The sequence below is a fragment of the Chrysemys picta genome, chromosome 7 (genome assembly GCF_011386835.1).
Source record: "Chrysemys picta bellii isolate R12L10 chromosome 7, ASM1138683v2, whole genome shotgun sequence".
In the NCBI taxonomy this organism is placed as follows: Eukaryota; Metazoa; Chordata; order Testudines; family Emydidae; genus Chrysemys; species Chrysemys picta.
This window is the reverse complement of record NC_088797.1, coordinates 76,837,896-76,860,471: the sequence shown is the minus strand read 5'-3', so window position 1 is coordinate 76,860,471 and position 22,576 is coordinate 76,837,896. Positions and strand designations below refer to the sequence as shown.

Here is a 22,576-nt window from a genome sequence, read left to right as displayed (position 1 = left end):
TTAAGAAAAAAACTTTCCTTTAGGGCTTTGATTTGTTTGTTTTGTCCCCCCACCCACCCACCCACAAGTGACTATTGCAGGGGTTTCTTACCTCTGATACTAGCCTCTGATGGCGTCATGATTCTGAACCATATGTCTGATTCACTGATGTCAATAGGGCTGCCATCCATACAATAAAATACAGGTATATATCATTGGAGAACTTCAAATGTTAGGAACTGCACCATGCTTTAATACAACAACAAACAGGAATCTACCACAGAAAGTTTAATTGAAACAACTATAGTGAACATACTACTCAAACATGTTCCACTTACTCTATTGCAGCTCATTAAGGAGAAAGTTACAAGGAACTCATAACCATGCAAATGTTTGGCATATAACATTGTCAAAACCTGGTTCTGCTGTCTGCCAGATAGCTCTTTGTAAGTGAAAACCTGTCAGCTGAACGTACTCAACTATGATCCAATGTAGTGTGACAAAGTTCCTCCTCTATCTTGGTGGGTCCTACGCTTATTGGCAGATTTTCTTGCCTCAGAGATTCACCATGTGGTTTGGAGAACAGCCCAGAAACCTTCCCCTCTGGTAGAACCCACAGTCCAGGTCAATTGGGAGGTTTGGGGGGGAACCCGGGCCCGCCCTCTACTCCGGGTTCCAGCCCAGGGCCCTGTGGACTGTAGCTGTCTATAGTGCCTCCTGTAACAGCTGCATGACAGCTACAACTCCCTGGGCTACTTCCCCATGGCCTCCTCCAAACACCTTCCTTAGTCTCACCACATGACCTTCCTCCTGGTGTCTGATAACGCTTGTACTCCTCAGTCCTCCAGCAGCATACACTCTCAGCTCCTTGCACCTCTTGCTCCCACCACAAACTGGGGGTGAGCTCCTTTTTAAAGCCCAGGTGCCCCAATTAACCTGCCTTAATTGATTCTAGCAGCTTCTTCTTAATTGACTCCAGGTGTCCTAATTAGCCTGCCTGCCTTAACTTGTTCTAGCAGGTTCCTGATTACTCTAGTGCAGCCCCTGCTCTGGTCACTCAGGGAACAGAAAACTACTCATCCAGTGACCAGTATATTTGCCCTCTACCAGACTCCTGTGCCCCACTGGTCTGGGTCTGTCACAGTAGTTTTGGGGGTTAAGTGACTCAGCACAAATGTAACCATCTCCCTATTTTCTTTTCCTCCTATTCAACCACTGATTAACAAAATCAGTGTGTTTGTGTAACATAGGTGTGCGCACATGCACACTGAGGAGACGAAGGGGAAGCTAATGCAAAAGCTATCAGACCTCTTTTTAAATTTGAACAAAATGCACAGGAATCTAGGGAGGGAAAGGACTCTGATAAGGCTAGTAATACAGATTAATGACAAAGCATACTGCCCAACTTGGGTGTTCCCCCCCCCCCCTCACAGCTATGTAAGTGATATGAGCATGTTACATAAACAGCGCTAGGAATGCTGTCAGTTTTAATAAGAAAGTACAGGCCACAATAAAGCTGGTCAAACTACTATGGCTCTGAGAAATTTTATATGATAAAATATCTTCTGGTACACTATGCTGTAAAAGATATTTATGAAACTATCAGAAGAGCATAGTCTGAGCATTTGGAAATGATAGTGTGACATGATTTAAAACGTACAAAAACTAAAAGGTAACAAAATTAAGCACTGTGGTCCAAATTCATTGCTGTTATAACTCCACTGTTTTCCAGAGGGATTACACCAGGGATGAATTTGGTCCAATATCTGTTTAGGGTTTAACATATATTACCTGAATTGCACAAGTAACGTATGCAGAGCTCAATTAAATTCCTTCATGCATGCAACTACTACAAGTAAAAAAAAACCCTAATTCATTATAAATCATATATTTTAACTTAGAGGATAGAACAAGAAAGCATGATGGGAGAAATGCCAGGGAAATCCCACAGTCATGGAGCCATTAATCTCTGGCAGAAAGAAATGCCCTTTTTAATTAGTAAAGGGAACAAGCATAGGAACCCAGCTAGAAGGTGCAATGATCTGTATTCATTACCAATGTTTTGCCATCCCACAGGATCAAAGAGTGGGCTCACAGAGCTCAACAGGGACAGGATTAAGCCAAAAATCAATTTTAAAAACTGTAGCCAACAAATGAAGAAATCCACTATCATCGTACAAAGTATATGGCAATTCTCAGCACCTAGGCACTGCAAAGAGTTACATGCCAGAAAACCCATGGCCAGCAGTGGCAATGGGAAAAGATGTCAGTATTGTGTGCCCCCATAACTCTGTGGGGAAGCTGTCCAGGAGGTCCTTAATTGCAGGAGTCAAGAGGTACATTCTGGGTTAGGGTCTGGGGTCCGTGTTGGCTGCACGTCTATTCACATTCATCTCCATACGCAGCTGTGTGCACATATTTTACTCTAAGCAAGTCACAGGGGCAAATTGGGCTGCTAGGATGAAGATTTAGAAAACACAGTTCCTTTACATTAAACTTGAGAGATGGTTATACCAATTTCCCTGAATTGGTCAGAATTTGGTCTCAGATCTAAGTCTGAATAGCTCTTCGATTTTATAATAAATAAGCAAATACAGAAATCTAACAGAGAAAGCAATATCAAGTGATAATGCCATGGACTAATGGAAAAATCCTCAAACATTGGAACAAAAATATAGCAGACCAAATTAAAAAAAATACCACAACAATCAGGTACACAGGTAAAGCATTACTGTCAGTGTTCATATTAACATCAAGACAGACTATATATGAGTAAAATAAATGTCTACCATATTAAAATTAATGTGAGATTATTAAGCCTATCCATGACTTTATCTGAGTTTTCACTTCAATGAAGGGTGTTTAATGAATATCTTGTTTCCCTCTAACTTTATGCAATCTTCCACCATAGTGTGCTGCCACCTTTTCGTGTGATAGCCACACACATCATATTTAGTCATGTTGAAAATGAGATTTGTGAGAGATTTCTCCACTTGTTTATGATTAATTTAGCTGCTAATATTATCAGTAAATCTACTAGAGTTTCCTCAACCACTCCTAGGTAAATTTGAAATCCTTTGTTCAAAAGGATTAGAGAATGAAGAATGTGGAAATCTAAGTGTATATTTGTTTGGATTAATTTTACTATTTGCATCTAGAACAACCTAACCAACGGACAGTTAAATAGGGGCAAATTTATCAATGCCGTAACTGCATTGAAAGCTAATGACGTTGTACCAGAAATGAATCTGAACACTTATGCATAAGTGTCCACTTATCAGATTCAAAATACTAGCAAACATCTAAATTCTTTAAGCCAGCCAATATTCTCACCGCCTTACATGGTATTAAGTAAAAAGACTAATACTACAGCAGATTCTAAACCTTGTAAAGGCCACCCACAATTCCTACTAATGCTCTTGTATTTCCATAAACCAGTCATTTTCCCATCTTTGTTTCCCAAACACTCACAGACTTGTTGCTATTGTTTACTATTAAAGTTGTATGAATGGATGGTGCTTTGTGTTTTTCCTCTTCATAATCATTACAATGATTTTCAAAATTTTATGGATCACAGATAGCTGAATCCAACAAAAAAGACTTAAAAATATAATCACTTAAAGATAATTGAAACAAATAGGAAGGTGTTGTACGTAGACTTTGCTGACTAATTCATATAAAATAATTTAGCCTCTTCACAAATTGCCTACAATTTATATTAAAATTCAAACAAATATTTCCATATGAATTTTTGTTGTTTTGTTTTTGCAGTGCTCCTGCAGCTTGGATTACTTGTAGTGAGACAAACAGTATTCTTCTGTTAAATCACCAAAGGAAAAGAATCTGTTTTCAAGCCAATTTACTCAAGATCAGGAAACATTATTTCAGTTCAGGTTTGAGCAGTTAAGGATCGTTTATTTGTTTTTCTTTTAAATTTTAAATTATTTTCCTTTGAATCCAAAAAGTCCATTTGTCCAAAATGTCATCAATGCCAGATTAGATTTTAGTTCCTGAGGAAGCACAATGCATGCTGGATTTAGACAAAGTAAAGGTACAGCGGTTTCTTCTAGCTCTACTCAATGAAGAATTATCACATTCCCACAATTTTAATGGTTGCTAGTTCACCCACACAAAATTAGCCAATCACTCCTATTTAAACAAATATTTTAAAGGGGGAGGGGGAGAGGAAAAACAAAATTCGCAGACCAAATTCCTCACAAAAGATTTCTATCTCATTATAAATCACTCTATAAAGAGCATATAGATAGCCACATATGTGTACATAGGTACAGAGATATAAAGGCAAGTGTCAAAAATGAATGCCAAAAGCCAAAACATTAAGTTTATCAATATGAAACATGATTTCCTGCTGAACTTACTATAAAAGATAAAGGATATTTATTTCCTTTAAAAATGATTTCATATAGGTAAGATTGTTTTCCTTGGGAGCACAGGATGTTCAAGATACCGTATATCATTTTTATAATTCCATTTGTGTGATAGGGTGTCACTTCACAGGGAATTTAGAAAGACAAGCTCGATTTCTTGCACACAAACTAGCACAGAGGGGCAGGAAGGAGAGAGAGTACCATATACCACTCCGAACTGACTTCCAATACTGATTCAGGATCAGCAATGACTCAACCATCTGAAACAGGGGAACGTAAAAGGGGAAACTGAGAGCAATCCTGGAACTCCAGTAAGAGCTCAGAGCTGAAAACATAGGGAGGGCAGAGAAAGAAATTTTACCTGATCTATGAGCACCTAGGGGAAGTTTACAGCTGTGACTGCATATGGCTGTCAGAATTCCATGGTGACATTAGGAAGAGAGCTCTGATCCTCCTGCTCCAAAGGCACAGGGCTTTATTGTTAAGTAAATCAAGGAAAGTCTTCATTTATTGTGTAGGGCTTATGTCAGACAGCTGAGCAGTTTTGATTCTATCCAGTATTTATGCATCTATACCAGTCTTCTCATTACAATCCCCATGCTATTTTTGAAACAACCTAAGTAGACCCGATCTATAGTTCCATCTTTCTCAGTAAACACACATTGTATTCATAGTTGGGCCTTTTTTAAAAGCACCACATATTTAAGATTCCATTGAAGATGGCAATTAATAAGTTTCACAGAGTTAAAGGTCATGAGTTCCAGTCCCATCTCTTACTGATGAGAGCTTGTAATTGTCTAATACCCTACAGTTTAGGATCTACTGGTCTACAGAAGTGACAAAATTAATACAAAATAAACTGGATGGACTCAAATCACCCCGTCTTGCATTAAGTGATTAAGACAACCTGTGGTATTAACATGCATGTCTATTGTAAAGTGTAACTGTTTAGGAAAAAATATCCAACAAGTTACTGTACATCTACTCATTTCTCATCCTGTATGTGGTTACACAAAATTCACCAGTCTACATTCATTCGAACAGAATCATAGCAGAAAGGTCTTGAAAAAGACCATCTGGGTCATCTAGTCCATCCTTTGAACTAGTGCAGAAATGACCTCTACACTGTCGTTGAGTGTTTCATCTAGTCTACTCTTGAACACCTTGAGTGATGATGCCTCAATCACATCCACTAGGCAAAAGGCTCCATTGTATGATTGACCTCACTGTTAGAAAGTTTCCTCTTTTTAGTTTTAGGTCATCACTTCCTGTTATACCACCCATAACCACCTTAAATAATTCCTCTTCCTCCTACTCTCATGCTACTTCTTCTAAGCATTGGTTACCCTTTTGTCAGGCTGTATAAAGCAAGGTCCTTAAACTTCTCTTAAAAGGTCATGTTATCCAATCTTTTTATCATTTTTGTCACTCCCCTTTAAATTCTCTCCAGCTGACAGATGCCTTTATGTAGTGAAGAGCCCTTAACTAAAAAAGTAGCCTGTTCAAATTTGCTTTCTTTAAGAGCAAAGCCAAGGGCCCATCACACAGCCCTAGTAGCAGGCTGGACTCTGGATTTCTCCACCAGCGACCTCTCCTTCCCCCACCCAGGCTGCAGAGGCTGAGATAGCCCTTGTGGCCCTGCCTGCCATTGGATGAGCCAAAGGAAAGAGCAAGCAGGTAATGGATCCCTTGGCTCCTTTCCCTCCCACCCTGTGCACTGGAATGCAGGGACCATGTACCTCTATGTGCCCATCCCCCTAATCCAGCCCAACTTTTGCACATTGACTGTACAACACTCCCAGTCACACTGTTAGAGAGAGTTCCGCATATGTAGAAGAGGGCATTTGCCCCTTGGTGACTGAAGTTCATGTACTATTTGCTCCAAAAGGAAGCTCACTGCATTGAGACTAGGTTTGCTTCAACCCCCAAAGTGAGCTTGTAGTGCAATATCTGCAGTAGATGACATTTATAAAATATTTTAGGGGTCAAGCAACACTACATTCAGTTTCTATAAAGAGCTTCAATCCACATTTTCCTCACTGCCCCAGAACAGGTTTCTCTCTCTCTCTCTCTCTCTCTCTAGTACAACAGTCTCAACAGAAAATAAAGCTTGAGAACCTATGAGCAGGGACTATCACAGAACCTATGAGCAGTGAGCAGGGACTACCACAGAACCGGGCATTAGGGATACTAGGCCAATAGAGGAGAAATGATATCTAAAACAATTAGACATAAGCCCAAAACAAAACCCTACAAGTGCACACCTCTGAGCTTTGGAAATTTTGGAACCCTGACCTGGATCTGAATTCCAAAGTTGGCCCCTCTCTCTATAAATCTAGATGCCAGATATAAACACACTTGAACTTCAGGTAGGAGGTGAATGGGTCCGAAATCTGGATCGACTTTTTTTTTTTAAGATCAGGGCCATCTCTAAAGAAAATTAAGAATTTGTCTTTTTTTGCAGAGATTAACAGGCAGAGTACTATCTGCTGATTTCAGCTAGAAGAGGTCTGTGAACCTTTCTTTATAAAATTATGTTATAGTCACTCACACAACAGTCATCGAACAGTCTTGAGATACTGGATGAGAATGTGTCTCTTACAATAACAGAAGTTTCATTAAAATATCTTAACTTTTGTTTGAGAGTGTCTGTGTTCAAGCATTATCCTGCATTCAATCAGTACTTTATTAGTATCCTCATTGATGTTAACAGAGGTGGTTGGGAATTTTTCAGTGAAATATTTTTTCAGCTCTTGAAAATTTTTCCAGGAGAGGAAAACTATTTCCCATCGTTTATAGATATGAGTCCTTCTGTATGTGTAATTTGTTAACTGTAGGTTTCTTGCCTTGATACTAGTTTCCTCCTCTTTCTGTATGCTTTGAACACCTATCTCTGGAAATTAAATAAAAGACAATTGATCTGAAAGTTGCAACTCAATACTCTATATTGTATTGTGTACAATCTGTATTTATGCCTTGCATGATTATAGAAATACACAGCTCCATAAAATCATAGAGACACTAGAAATACAAGAGGCATATTGAGTCCTATTTAAGTTCATTCCCTGCCAATGCAGGGTTCCCCCCTAAAGCATATACTCAAATATCTCAAGCCGTTGGGGAGTTGATTTTTATTATTTAAATATTCTTTTGTAAAGCTTTTCTGAATCAATCAAGATTCAATAAAAGAAGATTGTCAAATAAATTACTTCTCATTTCTGCCCACGGTTATACTCCTGCAGGGATCTGGAAAAATATCAGGATCATTAGCCCTAATACCTATAATACCATACTGCTTTGAGGAGGGGCTGAGTGGTAAGGTGGTTTAATGCATTACTCAAACTCTAGAGGCCTGCAGGGCTATTGTCCATTCAATATAACTCTTATTAGCATTTCTGGGAATTATGAGTATTGAAAGGAGACAGACTTTATATCTGGCTGAGCTTAGAGTGATTTGTAAATGCTGGTCTTAGTTTAGTACCAGTTTTGGATATTTCATTTGGACAGATCTGAAAACGAATCCAAAATTCTCTTTCATGGTGGGCCTCCAATGAAAAAACAGACAGGAAGTCCCAGCTGAACTGAGCATAGCTTTCTGTAAACTCTTTGGGCTGAATTATGACCTCAAGTGCTTATGCATAACTCTAATTGAAGTCACTGAGACTTTTGTGCACGTATCTGAGGACAGAATTTGACCCTTTATCTTGACCTTCCCATGCTCTTAGTCTGCCTTATTCAGCAGCCCTAAAATTAACCATATTCATCAAAAAATAATTACACATTATCACAGTTTAACATAAAATGAAAGGTTTATTAATGCTGATATGAGCCAAGAAAACCACTAAACAGTGACTGAACTAATTCAATTTAAAATGATTTTATTTTTTAATATAGCAGGCTTTCATGTAGCAACACACTGATAACTGGAAATAGGCCTTACACATTTGAATTTCACAGTTCAGTTCCCTGGTGACTTAAAGCAAAAGGGTACAACATTTAAGGCCAAATTCTTAGCTAGTGTAGATCAGTGAAACTATGCTAATTTACACCTGCTGAGGATCTGACCCTTAGATTTCAGACTCTTCAGCACAGTAAGCACTCCAAAGTCATTCTTTACCTCATACTGGAAAAAGGTGGGGAAAATAATTAATGTCAAAACAGTAGCCCATGGCACAGTGTTAATTACATCTTTACCTAACAGCTACATCCTGTTCCTAATTAGTCTCACTGATCTCAAGAAACCATTAAGAAATAAGGCAACCAATATCTTCTACTGTATTTGTAATAAAAATTCCACTGCCACACTGACAGCACATTCCATATACCTTTGTAATACAGACATGAACAGCATAATTCCTTTTAGCAAGGATTTGGGAATTTCCTCGGTAAAGACGACAGTCACTGATAAATCTAGCTTCTTTTCTAGGATTATGTATTGGTCTTTCAATTCACTTGCAGTATTTATGTAATCAGAAGTACATTATAACCATTTCCCTGAAACTGGACATTGACTAAGATATGTAGTAACAAACTAACACATGTAGGTCCACATTTTCAAGATGTGCCAGTTTGGAAGATTTGGTCCTTACTGTATAAAATATCATGCATGTTTTTGTACTGCACAATTCTTAAAAGAACAATGCACTGACCTCATTGATGAAAGTTTGGGCTCCCCTGGGGCTTAGAAGTAAGATTGCTCTTCGTAACGTGTCACGGTAGCGATTCAACTCTTCAGTTTTCATGGTAGTAAAAAGGCTGGCAAAAACTCTGCTGATGTTTCTGTCCACCTTTTGTAAAGATACATCAAGTCCTAATCTAGAGGCCTGGTCCAGAAATCCCTGCAGCCCACGAATATCTATAAAACAGGAACAAATTCACAATCTGAGTGTCAGCTTTTTAAGCTAAGAACATAGCCCTTACCAAACAAAAGGCAGTGGTAATATGTTCCTAATTATTATTATTTATATTACCATAGCACCTAGGAGCCCTAGCCATGGACAAAGACCCCATTGTGTTAGGCAATGTACAAACAGCAGAAAATGATAGTCCCTGCCCCAAAGAACTTGCAATCTAAGTATAACACAAGAGACAACAGATGGTTGCAGACAGACAAGACAAGGGAGTACAAGGAAACAATGGGGACCATTGATAGGCAGTGGTCTGAGGCACAATAATCAGCCTACTGTCAAGCTTTTTGTCAGCATGGTGGAAAAGGAGACTTTTAAAGAAGGTTTGGAGGAGGATAATGAGGAGGAGATAGCTTAGAAGATGTTTACAGGGAGTTAAGAAGATAGACCTCTTCATTTTGTTTCTGCTGATACGCATCCCACACTCCTGCTCAATTGAGTGGGAGTTCCCTGTGAACAGTAATGGTAAGCTCATGCCCGTTATTGACACTGGAGAAGTCAAAGTTACATAGAATCACAATAGGATCATTTCTACATATTCACTCCCATCCAAAAACACAGAGTGAAATATTGCAAGCAGCTAAAGCCTTGCAGCTCCCATCAAAGTCAATATGAGATGTGCACAGGCATCTGACAGCAGAATGTGACTCAATGATAAAGATTAAATTTCATTATCTTATACACAGTCTTTCTTCTGAACTCAAGGCTTAAAAATAGAAACAAATGGCATCACAATGAAATAGAAACAGAGTTGACAATTATATTAGTAGTCCACTATTCACCATAAATGTGTCTGAGTAATCTCATCCACAAACACAAATTTGTTTTGTTTTAAACTTGCTTCAAATAAGTTGGTGGAAATGTTGTGAAAACTATTCTAGGTTTTCCATAACGTAAACGGAAAAAAACTAGTTAGCAATAATTAGTTACATATTACAGATTCTTAGATTCACAGGCCAGAAGGGACCACTATGGTCATCTAGTCTGGCCTTCTGTATAATACAGGCCATATATTCTCAATATATTTCTTCTACCTGGTCAACAATTTTTTTTAAGTCTAAAAGTCTGACTAAACTTGGATGGAAAATGGTAAGTATTTTCTGTGAAATTTTTTGAAAGAAATGAACTCTCTGCCCCAAACATGGAAATTGTCCATTTTTTCCAATGGGAAAAAACAACTTTAAAAGATAGTTTTTGAAACTTGTCAGAAAACATCATAAGAAATGAACTCTCCCCAAAATATTTAGTTTATTAAAAAAGCCATTTATAGTCCTTTTTTTTAAAAAATGAAAAATTTTGGACCAGATTTTCTGTTAAGTGACATCTGTTGGCTGATAAAATGGATTCCAAAAGCCCAGTCAACGATCTATCTACTGCTACTGATTGTTGATTTGCAGTGGTGGCCATTTAAAAAGTCAACATTTGCCAGCAGACACTGTGTAACTCAGATATCCCACCAATTTCCTATTCTAAGTATAGGGGGAAATGTTAGGTTAATGTATATTTTGTGCTAATGTTGGCAAATGCTGAGTTGATTAGGACACATGGGAGAATGAAACACAGCTAAAGGGATGGGCTTTAAAGTGGAAGACCACAACTATATTAACATTTAACCCAGGCATTTATTTGGGTCCAGGAAAGCGTTAAATGGCTTCATGACAAACAACCAATGTTCAGGATTGGCTCTATTCAGCCTATGATTCAGCCCACTTCTGAATTTTCTCACCTTCCCCCCTAAGAGATGGAATGGGAGTGTACATGACGGGTACCTCTGTCTGCAAGAATTTAAGATTTTCCCTTCTTCCTTCAGGCTAATAGCATCCCCCAGTAATCTCCTCGATCTCTTACTCATTACTTCTGAACCCTTTAAATCACACATCCACACTGCACACTGGGCACAAGTTGAGATGCCATTGCAAACTCCAGTTATAAACAGACAGCTTTCTTACTCTCCTTATTAACGTACATTCAAGCCCTAAGGATGCTGTGAGGAAGGTGAAAAATCTCGGCAGGCATCTTGTCAATCTTGCTCTAAAGGAAAAATCCCTTCCTGATCCCCAAAACTGCTAATCAGTCAGACCCACAAGATCTTGGAAACACAGGTCAATCTATAACTGCACAAATCTGACAGGCAGAGAAGGCAGGACAGCAGACACAGAATGGCTGCTGCATTCCCTGAGGTCTGAGCCAGCCCCTCTTCACCCTTTCTCTCAGTACCCCAGGGGTTGTTTATTCCCTGTTGGTCTGATCAAATATCCCCCTCCTGTTGCAAGAGGGGGCATTTTTAATGGCAACAACTTTAACAATATCTTGGATATGAAGACAAAAATAGCCACCATACAGCTTTTCCTTTAACTATGACTGCAATCAGCTCAGAGAATTGGAACAGGAATGTGAAGATATGGGACCAGGTCCACATAATTAAATTGAGTCAATTATTTTTAAATGTAGCCTGACAACCGCCCATAGTAAAGGCATATTTCCAACAACATAGTGCAAACCTGATTTTCTGATCTCTGAGTAACTAAAATTCCCAGTTAATCAAAGCTATGCTATTTGCAATAGGTTTGCCCTGAATAAAGCTCAGCGGGAAACTTTACAACAGCTCTAATCTCACAGAATTTAGGAGCTCTAAAGGTCTAAATCTAAGTTTTTGCAGAGCTCCTAAGTGCCTCTTACAAACTGATTCTCAACATCTGAGCTTTGCAGGACTGAAGCCCATTGACCCTGCAGACCTGCAACTGAAAGAATGCTGTTATCCCAAATCCCAGTTTTTGCTAAGGTTCCAGAAGTGCAATCCTGGCCCCACTGAAGTTAATGGGAGTTTTGCCATCAGCGTCACTGGGGAGAGAATTTCAACCATGATGTGCTCTAAGACCATCACAGAACCACCCTGATTTTATCATACTAAGGAATTCTGTAGGAATTTACATCTTCAGAACATTGCACAACCCATGTCCTCAACATAGTTATGCCAAATTACACCAGCTGAAGATTTTACCATACATGTGGCTGCAGTCCATAATGGTCAGTGATCCAACAGATAAGATCCAAAATACACAGAACAAAAAGTACCTTTTATATCTGCACCTACATACTTTTATTCAAAATGGAACATTTGGCAATGCGATTAATTTAGCTTCAGAAAAGCTATATTTACAGAAAGAACAGGAGTACTTGTGGCACCTTAGAGACTAAAAAATTTATTAGAGCATAAGCTTTCATGGGCTACAGCCCACTTCTTCGGATGTACATAGAATGGAATGCATCCGAAGAAGTGGGCTGTAGCCCACGAAAGCTTATGCTCCAATAAATTTGTTAGTCTCTACGGTGACACAAGTACTCCTGTTCTTTTTGCGGATACAGACTAACACGGCTGCTACCCTGAAACCTATATTTACAGAGAACTCTCAGAAAGGAACAGAAATCAGGCCAGGGATGTGCCAACTGCAGCAGACACTTTAATGCTTGTTTAGGTCAGGTTTATTTGATATGATAATCACCCAAATCAATTCCAGCACCGGAAAAGGTGTACTCAAGAGGATTCTTTTGGTGACTTAAGAAGCTGAGTCATATAGAAATTCTATCACATTTCTATCTGTGTACTGTACTTGTTTAGTCTCCAAAAAGCCTGAGTCATTAGAAGGTACAAGGGGAAGGGAGGGCAAACATAATATTGTGCAGGTATTCCCAGAAAATGCCAGAAAATAATTGAGCACTAATATAATTACTACATTGTGCAGACATGCCAAAATAATGACAATGACAAAGCATAGTTTATAGGCAAAAATATTGTATTAATACTGTCAAACTAAGCCTTGGATTTTGCAAATTTAAATTCAGTAAACTAGCCTTCATTACTACACCTTTTGTTGACTTGTTTTCTGTGTCTGTGATGCTTGAAACAAAGACTGATTTTTGAATGCTGTCTAGTCCTTCAAATATTACAGCAGAGCGTGACAAATACTAAGAAAATCCTCTTTTTTTGGTTTACTTATGTCATTTTATGCCAACATCTAAAGTTATCCCCGAGCAAAGAAATTGTTTGCAAAAGATTAACTGTGATGCTGTTCTTTTGGATTGACTTTTCCTTATGTTTTCAGCTGACCTACTGAACTACTGGATCGAAAGACAATAAAAATGGTAGAGTTGTGTGAAATATTTGACACACAAGGTAAAACTGTTTGAAATTGCAGGTGGGTGGGGGGGAGGTTGTTTGTTTTTAAAGTGAAAATCAGCCCATTTCCAAATGAAAAATCAAAGAGGGACTCAAGAATTCAGACATTTTTGTGTTTTCAATTTGAACAAAAAAGAAAAAATTGAAAAGGGAAAAATTGCCTAAAACAAAATTTTACATCAGAAATGTACACCAGTTTTGCACAACTCTAAATAACTTAATTTATTTTGATGGCTAAACATATTTGAATAGATGCATCTTACTGAATTGTGGCCAGTCTTTCCCTATATAATATTTGTTTCTTGTTGGAGCTCATGGGGAATTTGGAGCAGTGGGACATTTTCAAAAGTGACCAGTGATTTTTGATGCCCAGCTTGAGACAACTTAAAGGGGCCTGATTTTGAAAAGGGGGCTCTTTGAAGGGGCATCAAAATACTTAGGCACCTAAGACACTAATAACTTTTTAAAATCTTGTTTGCAATGTTGTTGGAACTATGTTGGTCCCAGGATATAGGAGACAAGGCAAGTGAGAACTTTATTGGACCAACATTTGTTGATGGTAGAGACAAGCTTTTGAGCTTCACAGAATTCTTCTTTAGGTCTAAAAACTTTACCAGAGTATCACACTACTTTTTAGCTGTGACACTGGTGACCTGTTCCAGACCTAAAGAATAGCTCTGTGAAGATCAAATGCTTGTTTCTTCCACCCATAACTGTTGGTCCAATAAATGATTTTACCAACCCAACATGTCTCTCTCTCTTTTTTTTTTTTTTGAAATTGACTATTGTGACTGGGTAACCTTTCCTGGCAATCTGCCTGAAGTTCTTTCATTTATTTAATATACATATATAAATATAAATATATGAAGAAACATCTGTGTCAATATATATATGATTTTCTGTAATAAACTACATTGTATGGTACTATATGTACAATTCAAATTAATGCTGGTTCCTTTCTTATGTATCTAGAATAATTCCGTGCAAACATTTAATTCAGTAAACAGGGATAGCCAATGCTTGGGATTAAAGAGTCTGATCCAAAGTCCACTGAAGCCAATGAAGTTCAGACCTTATATTCTCTCTCAAGTCACATGAGAACATGAATTTGGTGTGTCTCATTCTTTTCCTCATTTGTGCAGATCACAAAATCATCCTCTAATCAAGAAGAGTGGTGAGTCTGAGCTAGGGAAGTCCAAAAGAAGATACATACACAGAGGTGGGAGAAACCTAGCACAACACCTGTCTTCCCTTCACTTTTCCCTAGACCATACTAGTAGTCCTTTTATTTTCTTGCATACACAAATGACACTCAGAAAATTCACTTGGAATTAAAAAAAAAATAAAAAAAGAATTCTATAAATCAGCTGACTAATCAAATTCATTAAGTCTCTGACAGCGTCTATTTGGTTAGATATTCTATTTCAGGCATTACATTAGTGAAAAAATTACATTTAATGAAATAATATTATGAAAACTGATAGCCATAGCTCCATTTAGTTTACACATCACAGGAAGATTCTATCAAATTAAACTCAATCAAGGTCAAAACTTGTGTTTAGCACATCCCATGAATGAAAAGCAATATACTGTAACTATGTATTGTGGGACAAATTTAAAAAGGAGCAGCTTCTGTTTGCCTTCAGTTTTCCAGGCACATGTTTTCACTCAAGGAGAAACCTATATTTGTATATGCCAGTAATGTTCTAGTTGAACAAGAATGTAAAAGTTGTGCATACAAAATACACATGCATTCTGAAAATGGTAGACAGTTTTTGAAAATTTGATCTTATAAATGTTAGATTCCTCGAGGCTCTGCAGCACCTATACATGGGAAGCAAAATGACACCTCACAAAAGTACAGTTCTGTGTGTATTCCTAGCAAAAAAGTGAAATGCATTTCAGGATTTCTCTATTAAGCGAAGTGCTAATTTCCCCATGTGTAAAGTATACTATCTCAGCTAAGTTAATGTGAAATGAGTAAGCCAGATCTGGGACAAGACTCAGTAAAGGAAAGTCTCATGCTGAAAGCAGCCTATGGCACCTTGCAAAGTTTGTGTCTATTCAATTTTGTGAAACAGGCATGGTGAAAGTATTTTCATGTTCCAGAGCACCATCTTCCTAACTCCTAGGAATATACCGGTTTGCAAGACTTCAGATCTGATGTAACAGTATTTTCAGGGTTGGAGCCCTATAATTCTATTGGTATTGATGTACTGCAAATAAATAATTAAATGTATAACACTTTTGGATTGCATCTAGTGAATGTGTTTTGTCACTGGTTGCAAAACAAATGTCCACTATAAAAACAGCTTTCATAGTAAAGAAAGAATTAAGAGACTAATGATTTCTTGCCTGGGCTGATGTTAAATACTGAACTGTTTGAAGTAAGATTGTAGAAATGGGATGAGTTGATTTTTAAAAAAAACTCATTTCTATAACTTTTTGCAATGATAGTTACCTATATAAACAACAATATAGTATAACCCATAACTTATGGTCCTCATCTCTACTGTACTCTTATCTTGTATATCTGTTGCCTATTCTTATTTTTCTTATGTAGAAAATAACGTGTGCTGTCAACAGTAATGTTTCCCTCTCATAGAACTGTAGGACCAGATTTTTCGCCTTGATACAAGCTGCTTTGCACTACATTGCAAAGCAGCTGTGAAGTTGCCCCTGAGGATTGCCCTTGTGGAAGGAAATCTCCTAGCTCGTGTATAGGTGGCATAGTGGCTTTACACTACCACCTTCTCTCCCCAATTGAAGGGAGAACAGCTAGGTAAAGAGGCTATCCTATACCCTGGTAATCCCTGACTGAGGACAGCTTGGAGTAAATTAGAATAGGCTCCAGGGGATGGAAGGAATTTTATTTAAGGTGGCTTCCAGAAACCTATCTTTGTCCCTTTGTTCTGGTCCTCCTTCACTGAAGAATCTGGTTTACGGTATCTAAAGCAGCCTATTGTATTATTTGCAATAAGCTGGACTTAAAATGTGCTACAATGATCCTCTTTTCATGCAAACATTTGAAAATGGGAGAATTGTGTGAGGAGGGGAAATAATGAAGTGGAGAGGGAAATTTCAGCTTCTGAGTTATCTGGTTTATTGGTGGTGAATTCTAATCAATTATATTGCTGTGCTTTTGTTGCATTTGAGTATTAATTTGTTTGTATTTTTAAGCAATGTGAAAAATGCCTACCATACGCTCATAGGCATTTTTATAGGCATTTAACATTTATATACCTCTTAATAAACATACATACATTATACATTTTCCCAACATCTGAAAAAGGACAACGTATTTTCAGTTTGTTTCTTATACAGTGTTTGTCAAGACAATAACCACAATAGAAAGTAGAAAGTTACATCTGTTTTCTCACTAATTGTTTCTTTTCTTCATTGCACATGCCCTCGGCTTTATTATTGGTGGGTCAATCCTGAATGCTGGGCAAGCTAATGGCATTGTTATTTCGCTTAGAAAAATGAAATCAAGAAAAGGTAGGTCAAATTATAATGTTCACTGATTTTGAGGGTGTCCTAAAGGCACTTTTAAACACATCTCTTTGTCGGGGACCGGGACATGAGCAGTCTGACTTAGTGCTTAGAGATGGTGCCTGGCCTAATGGTTAGAGACAGGAACAAGGACTGAGAGTCACAGGCAATGGTCAGAGCCTGATGTAAGCACTCAATTCTCTTTGACAGAGAGAGGTCCTGAGCAGCAAGTCAAATTGCATGCTGCAGAAAGGAAGCCATGAATTCTACTATTATGGCATTGGCTGAATGCGCATTTCCCTTGGTTAGCCCCATGCTTTGAGGAATAGTGAAGGAAGCACTCATTGATGAGACAAACTGGTGGGTACCACTGAGCTAGTACACGGTACCAAGTGACCAGCATTAGTAGAAAATGACACCCCTAGGGAAGTCGTATTATAAACAAATGACAAGGGCGGACAGATATTGATTGAAAAGTGAGATGTTTTAGGGCCTGATCCTACAAATATTTAAGCGTGTGCATATATTTACTCACATAAGTAATCCATTGAAGCCAAAATAATTTCTCATATGAGTAAAGTTATGCATGCGGTTAAGCATTTGTAAGATTGGTGCCTTAATTATTATTTAAGATGCAAATCAAGGCAAACAGATGAAAAATAGAGGAGGGGCACATACATCATATTTTACTAACATCATGATCCAGCATCCCAGGTTTGAGGCTTTTTAAGAACACCATTTTAACCAATAAATATGCATGAAACAAATGAGATAGTAAACTGCAGCCCAGGTTTCATAATGGCATGTACTCATAATTTGCATGTGCCGTAATTCTTCTTTCAAATTATGTATATTTTCAGTTTTGTACATACATCCTTATGGAAATCTGGGAGCATGATGATGATTAGCCAGGTTATACTGAAACCACAGTTCTACCAGCTGAAAATCAGCCCTAAAATAACTATCTTGAAATACAGCAGCTTTTTTCCTCTGTTTTTCCTGTATCTCTGAAACCATCACTGAAGGTGAATGTTAACAAAATCTGTAAACATTGTTCTCTTGTTAAAATCTCATTCTATGGTACAACTATATAATAGTATAATGGGAAAATGGTGAATAAGACTACATGGTCTTTTTTGGGTCTCAGTGTCTTCATGAATCTGCAACATGTCTTTTAAATTAAAGCGTCATTAATTGAACCAGAACAAAGTAGCCAAGCTAGTACAATGAGAGGGTCCCTCGTCTACAAGCCACATCTAATCCCACTTTATTTCTAGGGTCAGTCGCCAATAACTTCAACTGATTGGCAAATCTTTGCAACTCTGCATTCCAGAACATGAGAGATTAAAGGTGGAGTAACAAAATAGTACCATCACATTCTTAAAGCATCATAAAGAATAGAACTATTCAGGATTCATTAAAAAAAACAAAACAATCATGTAAGTAGATAGAATACTTTGGAGTCTGCAAGATTAAAATTTAGGGGTTACTTTTACATATCCTGTATGTATTAGAGATTGATTGAAGAGGCAAAGCTCAGATCCCAATTAAGGTTAGATTAGAGTTTGAATTAAGGACACTCCTAGTTTAGGATTTGAATTTAATTTCCCCCAAAATCTGACACATTTTTCAATCCAGATTTTGACCACAAATAGTGGAACTCACAAGTTCTTCTGCTCTAGCCCAGATTTTAGTTTTCACTGAAGTCAATGAAAAGAGCTCCCAAATGAAGGTGGATCAAGCCTCTACTGAGGTTTCTGAAATTTTGGGCCACAACCAAACTGGATTTGCAAATAGAGGTTGGAGATGACTGAAATGGAAAATATGCATGGGTTTTCTTTGTTTTGTTTTATACATCCAGGATGAAGAAAACCCTTCTAACACCAAGGACACATATTTCTGGAAACTGAGGTATGTGCTTGTAGGAGCCTGCTCCTACATGCTAATCCAAAAATGCTGTCAGACAACTTTATGCATTTTGTTTCAGTAAACTTATGGTGAAAATGTAAAAGGTCACACTTATTCAAGTACTACAGTTAAGTCTCAGTTAATGATAGTGTAGGATCCAGCTGCATCCTATATATATGCTTCAATTACAAATATCAGTAGTATATACACTGTGATTTCAAAGAACCATTTCTATGGGTTTAGAACAAAACCTTCATTTCATCTCTCAGTGAAATGTCCACAGTTTCTCAAATTAAGGAATCACTTTTTAGTAGGTTATACCCAATACATCTTGATGTTAAAATCTGAATGAAGAAATCTGCTCTTTTCTAAATGCCGAAAGAAAGAGATTAATGTCTTCTACAATGGCAGCAAAGAAACACACCATTTTGAAGATCTCACAAAGAAGCCCAAGATAAGGTCCTTTTGCTGGTTTCACAGTAACACGTAGGTACCAATATCATTGGTAGTTTGCTGGCAACATTGGTTGTCACCTCTACATACCCAAATTAGTAAAACAGAAGTAAACACTGTGCTCATTTCAGCTACTTTAAAAAACACAGAGGGTTTGAGGGAGGGGAGAAGATGTTGTGCCAAAAAAGAAATGCTAGTTGGTAGCTGTCAAGCTTCTGAGAAAGTCAAACAAACTTTGGAAAGTTTAAAAAATGTAGTTATTGACCTTTCATTTATTTTATATACTTTAGTATTGGACTCAGGGGGGGGGGGAAATAGATCTAATCTGGTGTGCTCTCTTAAAATGCAGTGACAAAAAAAAAAAGATTTAAACTACAACTAAAAACCCTAGTAGCTTAAAATATTTTACTTACCTCACTTGGTATTTCTAACCTCTGAGAAAAGCCTAACTCTGCAGAATTCATGGAAAAAATATTTTATCATGAATAATATATGCAAGTGGATTTAGCATAAAATGAAAGTTTATTTGAACTTTGGATGAACCAGTTAGAGGTGGTTCTGAAGTAACAGAAATGTTGAGATAAAAATAAAAGCTTGTTATATTTATCTGAGCCATGACGGCTTTCTGATTTCTACTTTTACCCTACCCTAAAAGTGTTATTTACTCCTTCTCATAAGACAAGAACTAGGGGTCGCCAAATGAAATTAATAGGCAGCACGTTTAAAACAAACAAAAGGAATTATTTCTTCATACAATCCACAATCAACCTGTGGAACTCTTTGCCAGAAGATGTTGTGAAGACCAAGACTATAACAGGGTTCAAAAAGAACTAGATACATTCATGGAGGATAGGTCCATCAATGGCCATTTGCCAAGATGGGCAGGGATGGTGTCCCTAGCTTCTGTTTGCCAGAAGTTGGGAATGAGTGACAGGGGATGGATCACTTGATGAGTACCTGTTCTGTTCATTCCCCCTGGGGCACCTGGCATTAGCCACTGTTGGAAGACAGGATACTGGGCTAGATGGACCTTTAGTCTGACCCAGTATTGCTGTTCTTATGTTCTTATCAGCCTCAAAATAAAACTGATCCTGCCTCCATCCCTTTAAGCACCAGTTAGATCTGTTCAAGAGAATTACATTCCAGGATGTATCTTCATGTACTGTAGATGGTGGGAATATGAATCTTCCCCCCCCCGAGAAATGCTCACAATCAAATCCTTCATTCTTATAACCTGGCTATGCACTATAACATCTCTGGACCTCTCTTGGTGGTCAACGCTAGAATTCAGTCATCATGACAACCACAGTGCTTCCATGGTCAATATATATATATTCCCTAATATAGCTGTGCACACAAACGTACTCATACCACAGAGTACAGGTACACGGTCATGCTTCAAAGTGTGCCTCATTAATGAGATTAATATTTCTCTGGGAGGGGAGGATAACTGGATAGGAGGAGGGATAGACTGGGATCTAGCCAAGGCAGCAGCGGCTCCAGGCACCAGCGCTCCAAGCGCGTGCCTGGGGCGGCAAGTGGCGTGGGATGCCCTGCCGGTTCCTGCGACGGCGGCCGTCAGGTAGCTTTCGGCGACATGCCTGTGGGAGGTCCGCTGGTTCCACGGCTTCGGTGGCAATTCGGCGGTGGGTACGCCGAAGCCGCGGGACCGGGGACCTCCCGCAGGCATTGTTCCAAAGGCAGCCTGATGGCCGTGCTTGGGGCAGCAAAAAAGCTAGAGCTGCCCCTGAGCCAAGGACTACTCTGCTCTGGTTAGGCCTCAGCTGGAGTATTGTGTCCAGTTCTGGGCACCGCATTTTAAAAAAGATGTGGAGAAATTGGAAAGGGTCCAGAGAAGAGCAACAAGAATGATTAAAGGTCTTGAGAACATGACCTATGAAGGAAGGCTGAAAGAATTGGGTTTGTTTAGTTTGGAAAAGAGAAGACTGAGAGGGGACATGATAGCAGTTTTCAGGTATTTAAAAGGGTGTCATAAGGAGGAGGGAGAAAACTTGTTCACCTTAGCCTCTAAGGATAGAACAAGAAGCAATGGGTTTAAACTGCAGCAAGGGAGGTCTAGGTTGGACATTAGGAAAAAGTTCCTAACTGTCAGGGTGGTTAAACACTGGAATAAATTGCCTAGGGAGGTTGTGGAATCTCCATCTCTGGAGATATTTAAGAGTAGGTTAGATAAATGTCTATCAGGGATGGTCTAGACAGTATTTGGTCCTGCCATGCGGGCAGGGGACTGGACTCGATGACCTCTTGAGGTCCCTTCCAGTCCTAGAATCTATGAATCTATGAATGAAAAAAGTAAGGTATAAGGCATTTTAGACGTGTTCAAAACCAAGCATAGGCTGAGACACTTGTGTGTAAAATCTCAGACAATTTGTCTCTTAACCAAGATAAAAGAATATACAAAATGCCAAAAACTTAGCAAGATTCAAATATGGATTGGACTTTTATATGGATAACAACTATCCAGAGTTATAACAGCAAAAAGAAGAATTGAGGAAGGGATAGAAAACTTCATGCTTCAGAGTTTAAGATGATCTCTAACCATTAGGGATTAGCATGAGACCTTCATAGAGGCAGATTACCCCACATTTGCCTACTACAGGTTTATCCCACCTGCCTATGAAACATCTGATGCTGGCCACTGTCAGAGACAGGATACTTGACTAGATGGCCATGGACCTGACCCAGTCTGACAATTACTATGTTCCTATACATAGGAACATAAGAACACCATCCCTGTCCATCCTGGCTAAAAGCCATTGATGGACCTATCATTGATAGCCTATCATTGATGGACCTATCCTCCATGAGTATACCATGTATTGTGACACAGGAAAACCTGGTGAATGAAAAGGCTCTACTCCATTGGTCATTTCCAGTAAGGTATCCTCTTCCCATCAGAAAATTATTTGAATCATACAAGAAATTTTGAATGAAGTGCAGAGTATTAAATTGATTATAAGTGTTAATACTAATTAAACATGAGCTGCTAGTACAATTCTCTAGAAAGAAAGAAAAAACAAACCTTGCATGTATAAACAGGGGAATATCAGGTAGAAGTAGGGAGGAGATATTACCTCTGTATATGGCATTAGTGAGACTATTATTGGACTATGTCCAGTTCCAGTGTTCAGACTTCAGAAAGCATGTTAAAAAATTGGAAAGGGTTCAGAAGAGAGCTACAGGAATGATTAGCAATTTGGGAAATGTACCTTATAGTGAGAGTCTAAAGAAGCTCAATCCATTTTGTTTAT

General features: G+C 38.4%; 1 protein-coding gene across 8 annotated transcripts in view; it reads right to left on the bottom strand.

The window, feature by feature from the left end:
* GRID1 (glutamate ionotropic receptor delta type subunit 1) overlaps nt 1-22,576 on the bottom strand; it is an 890,310-nt gene that overhangs the window by 381,186 nt on the left and 486,548 nt on the right. For all 8 annotated transcript variants that reach the window (XM_065551838.1, XM_065551837.1, XM_065551839.1 and 5 more), the window contains one exon: nt 9,017-9,222. In XM_065551838.1, coding sequence (XP_065407910.1) covers nt 9,017-9,222 — 206 coding nt within the window. The remainder of the gene's footprint in view (nt 1-9,016; nt 9,223-22,576) is intronic.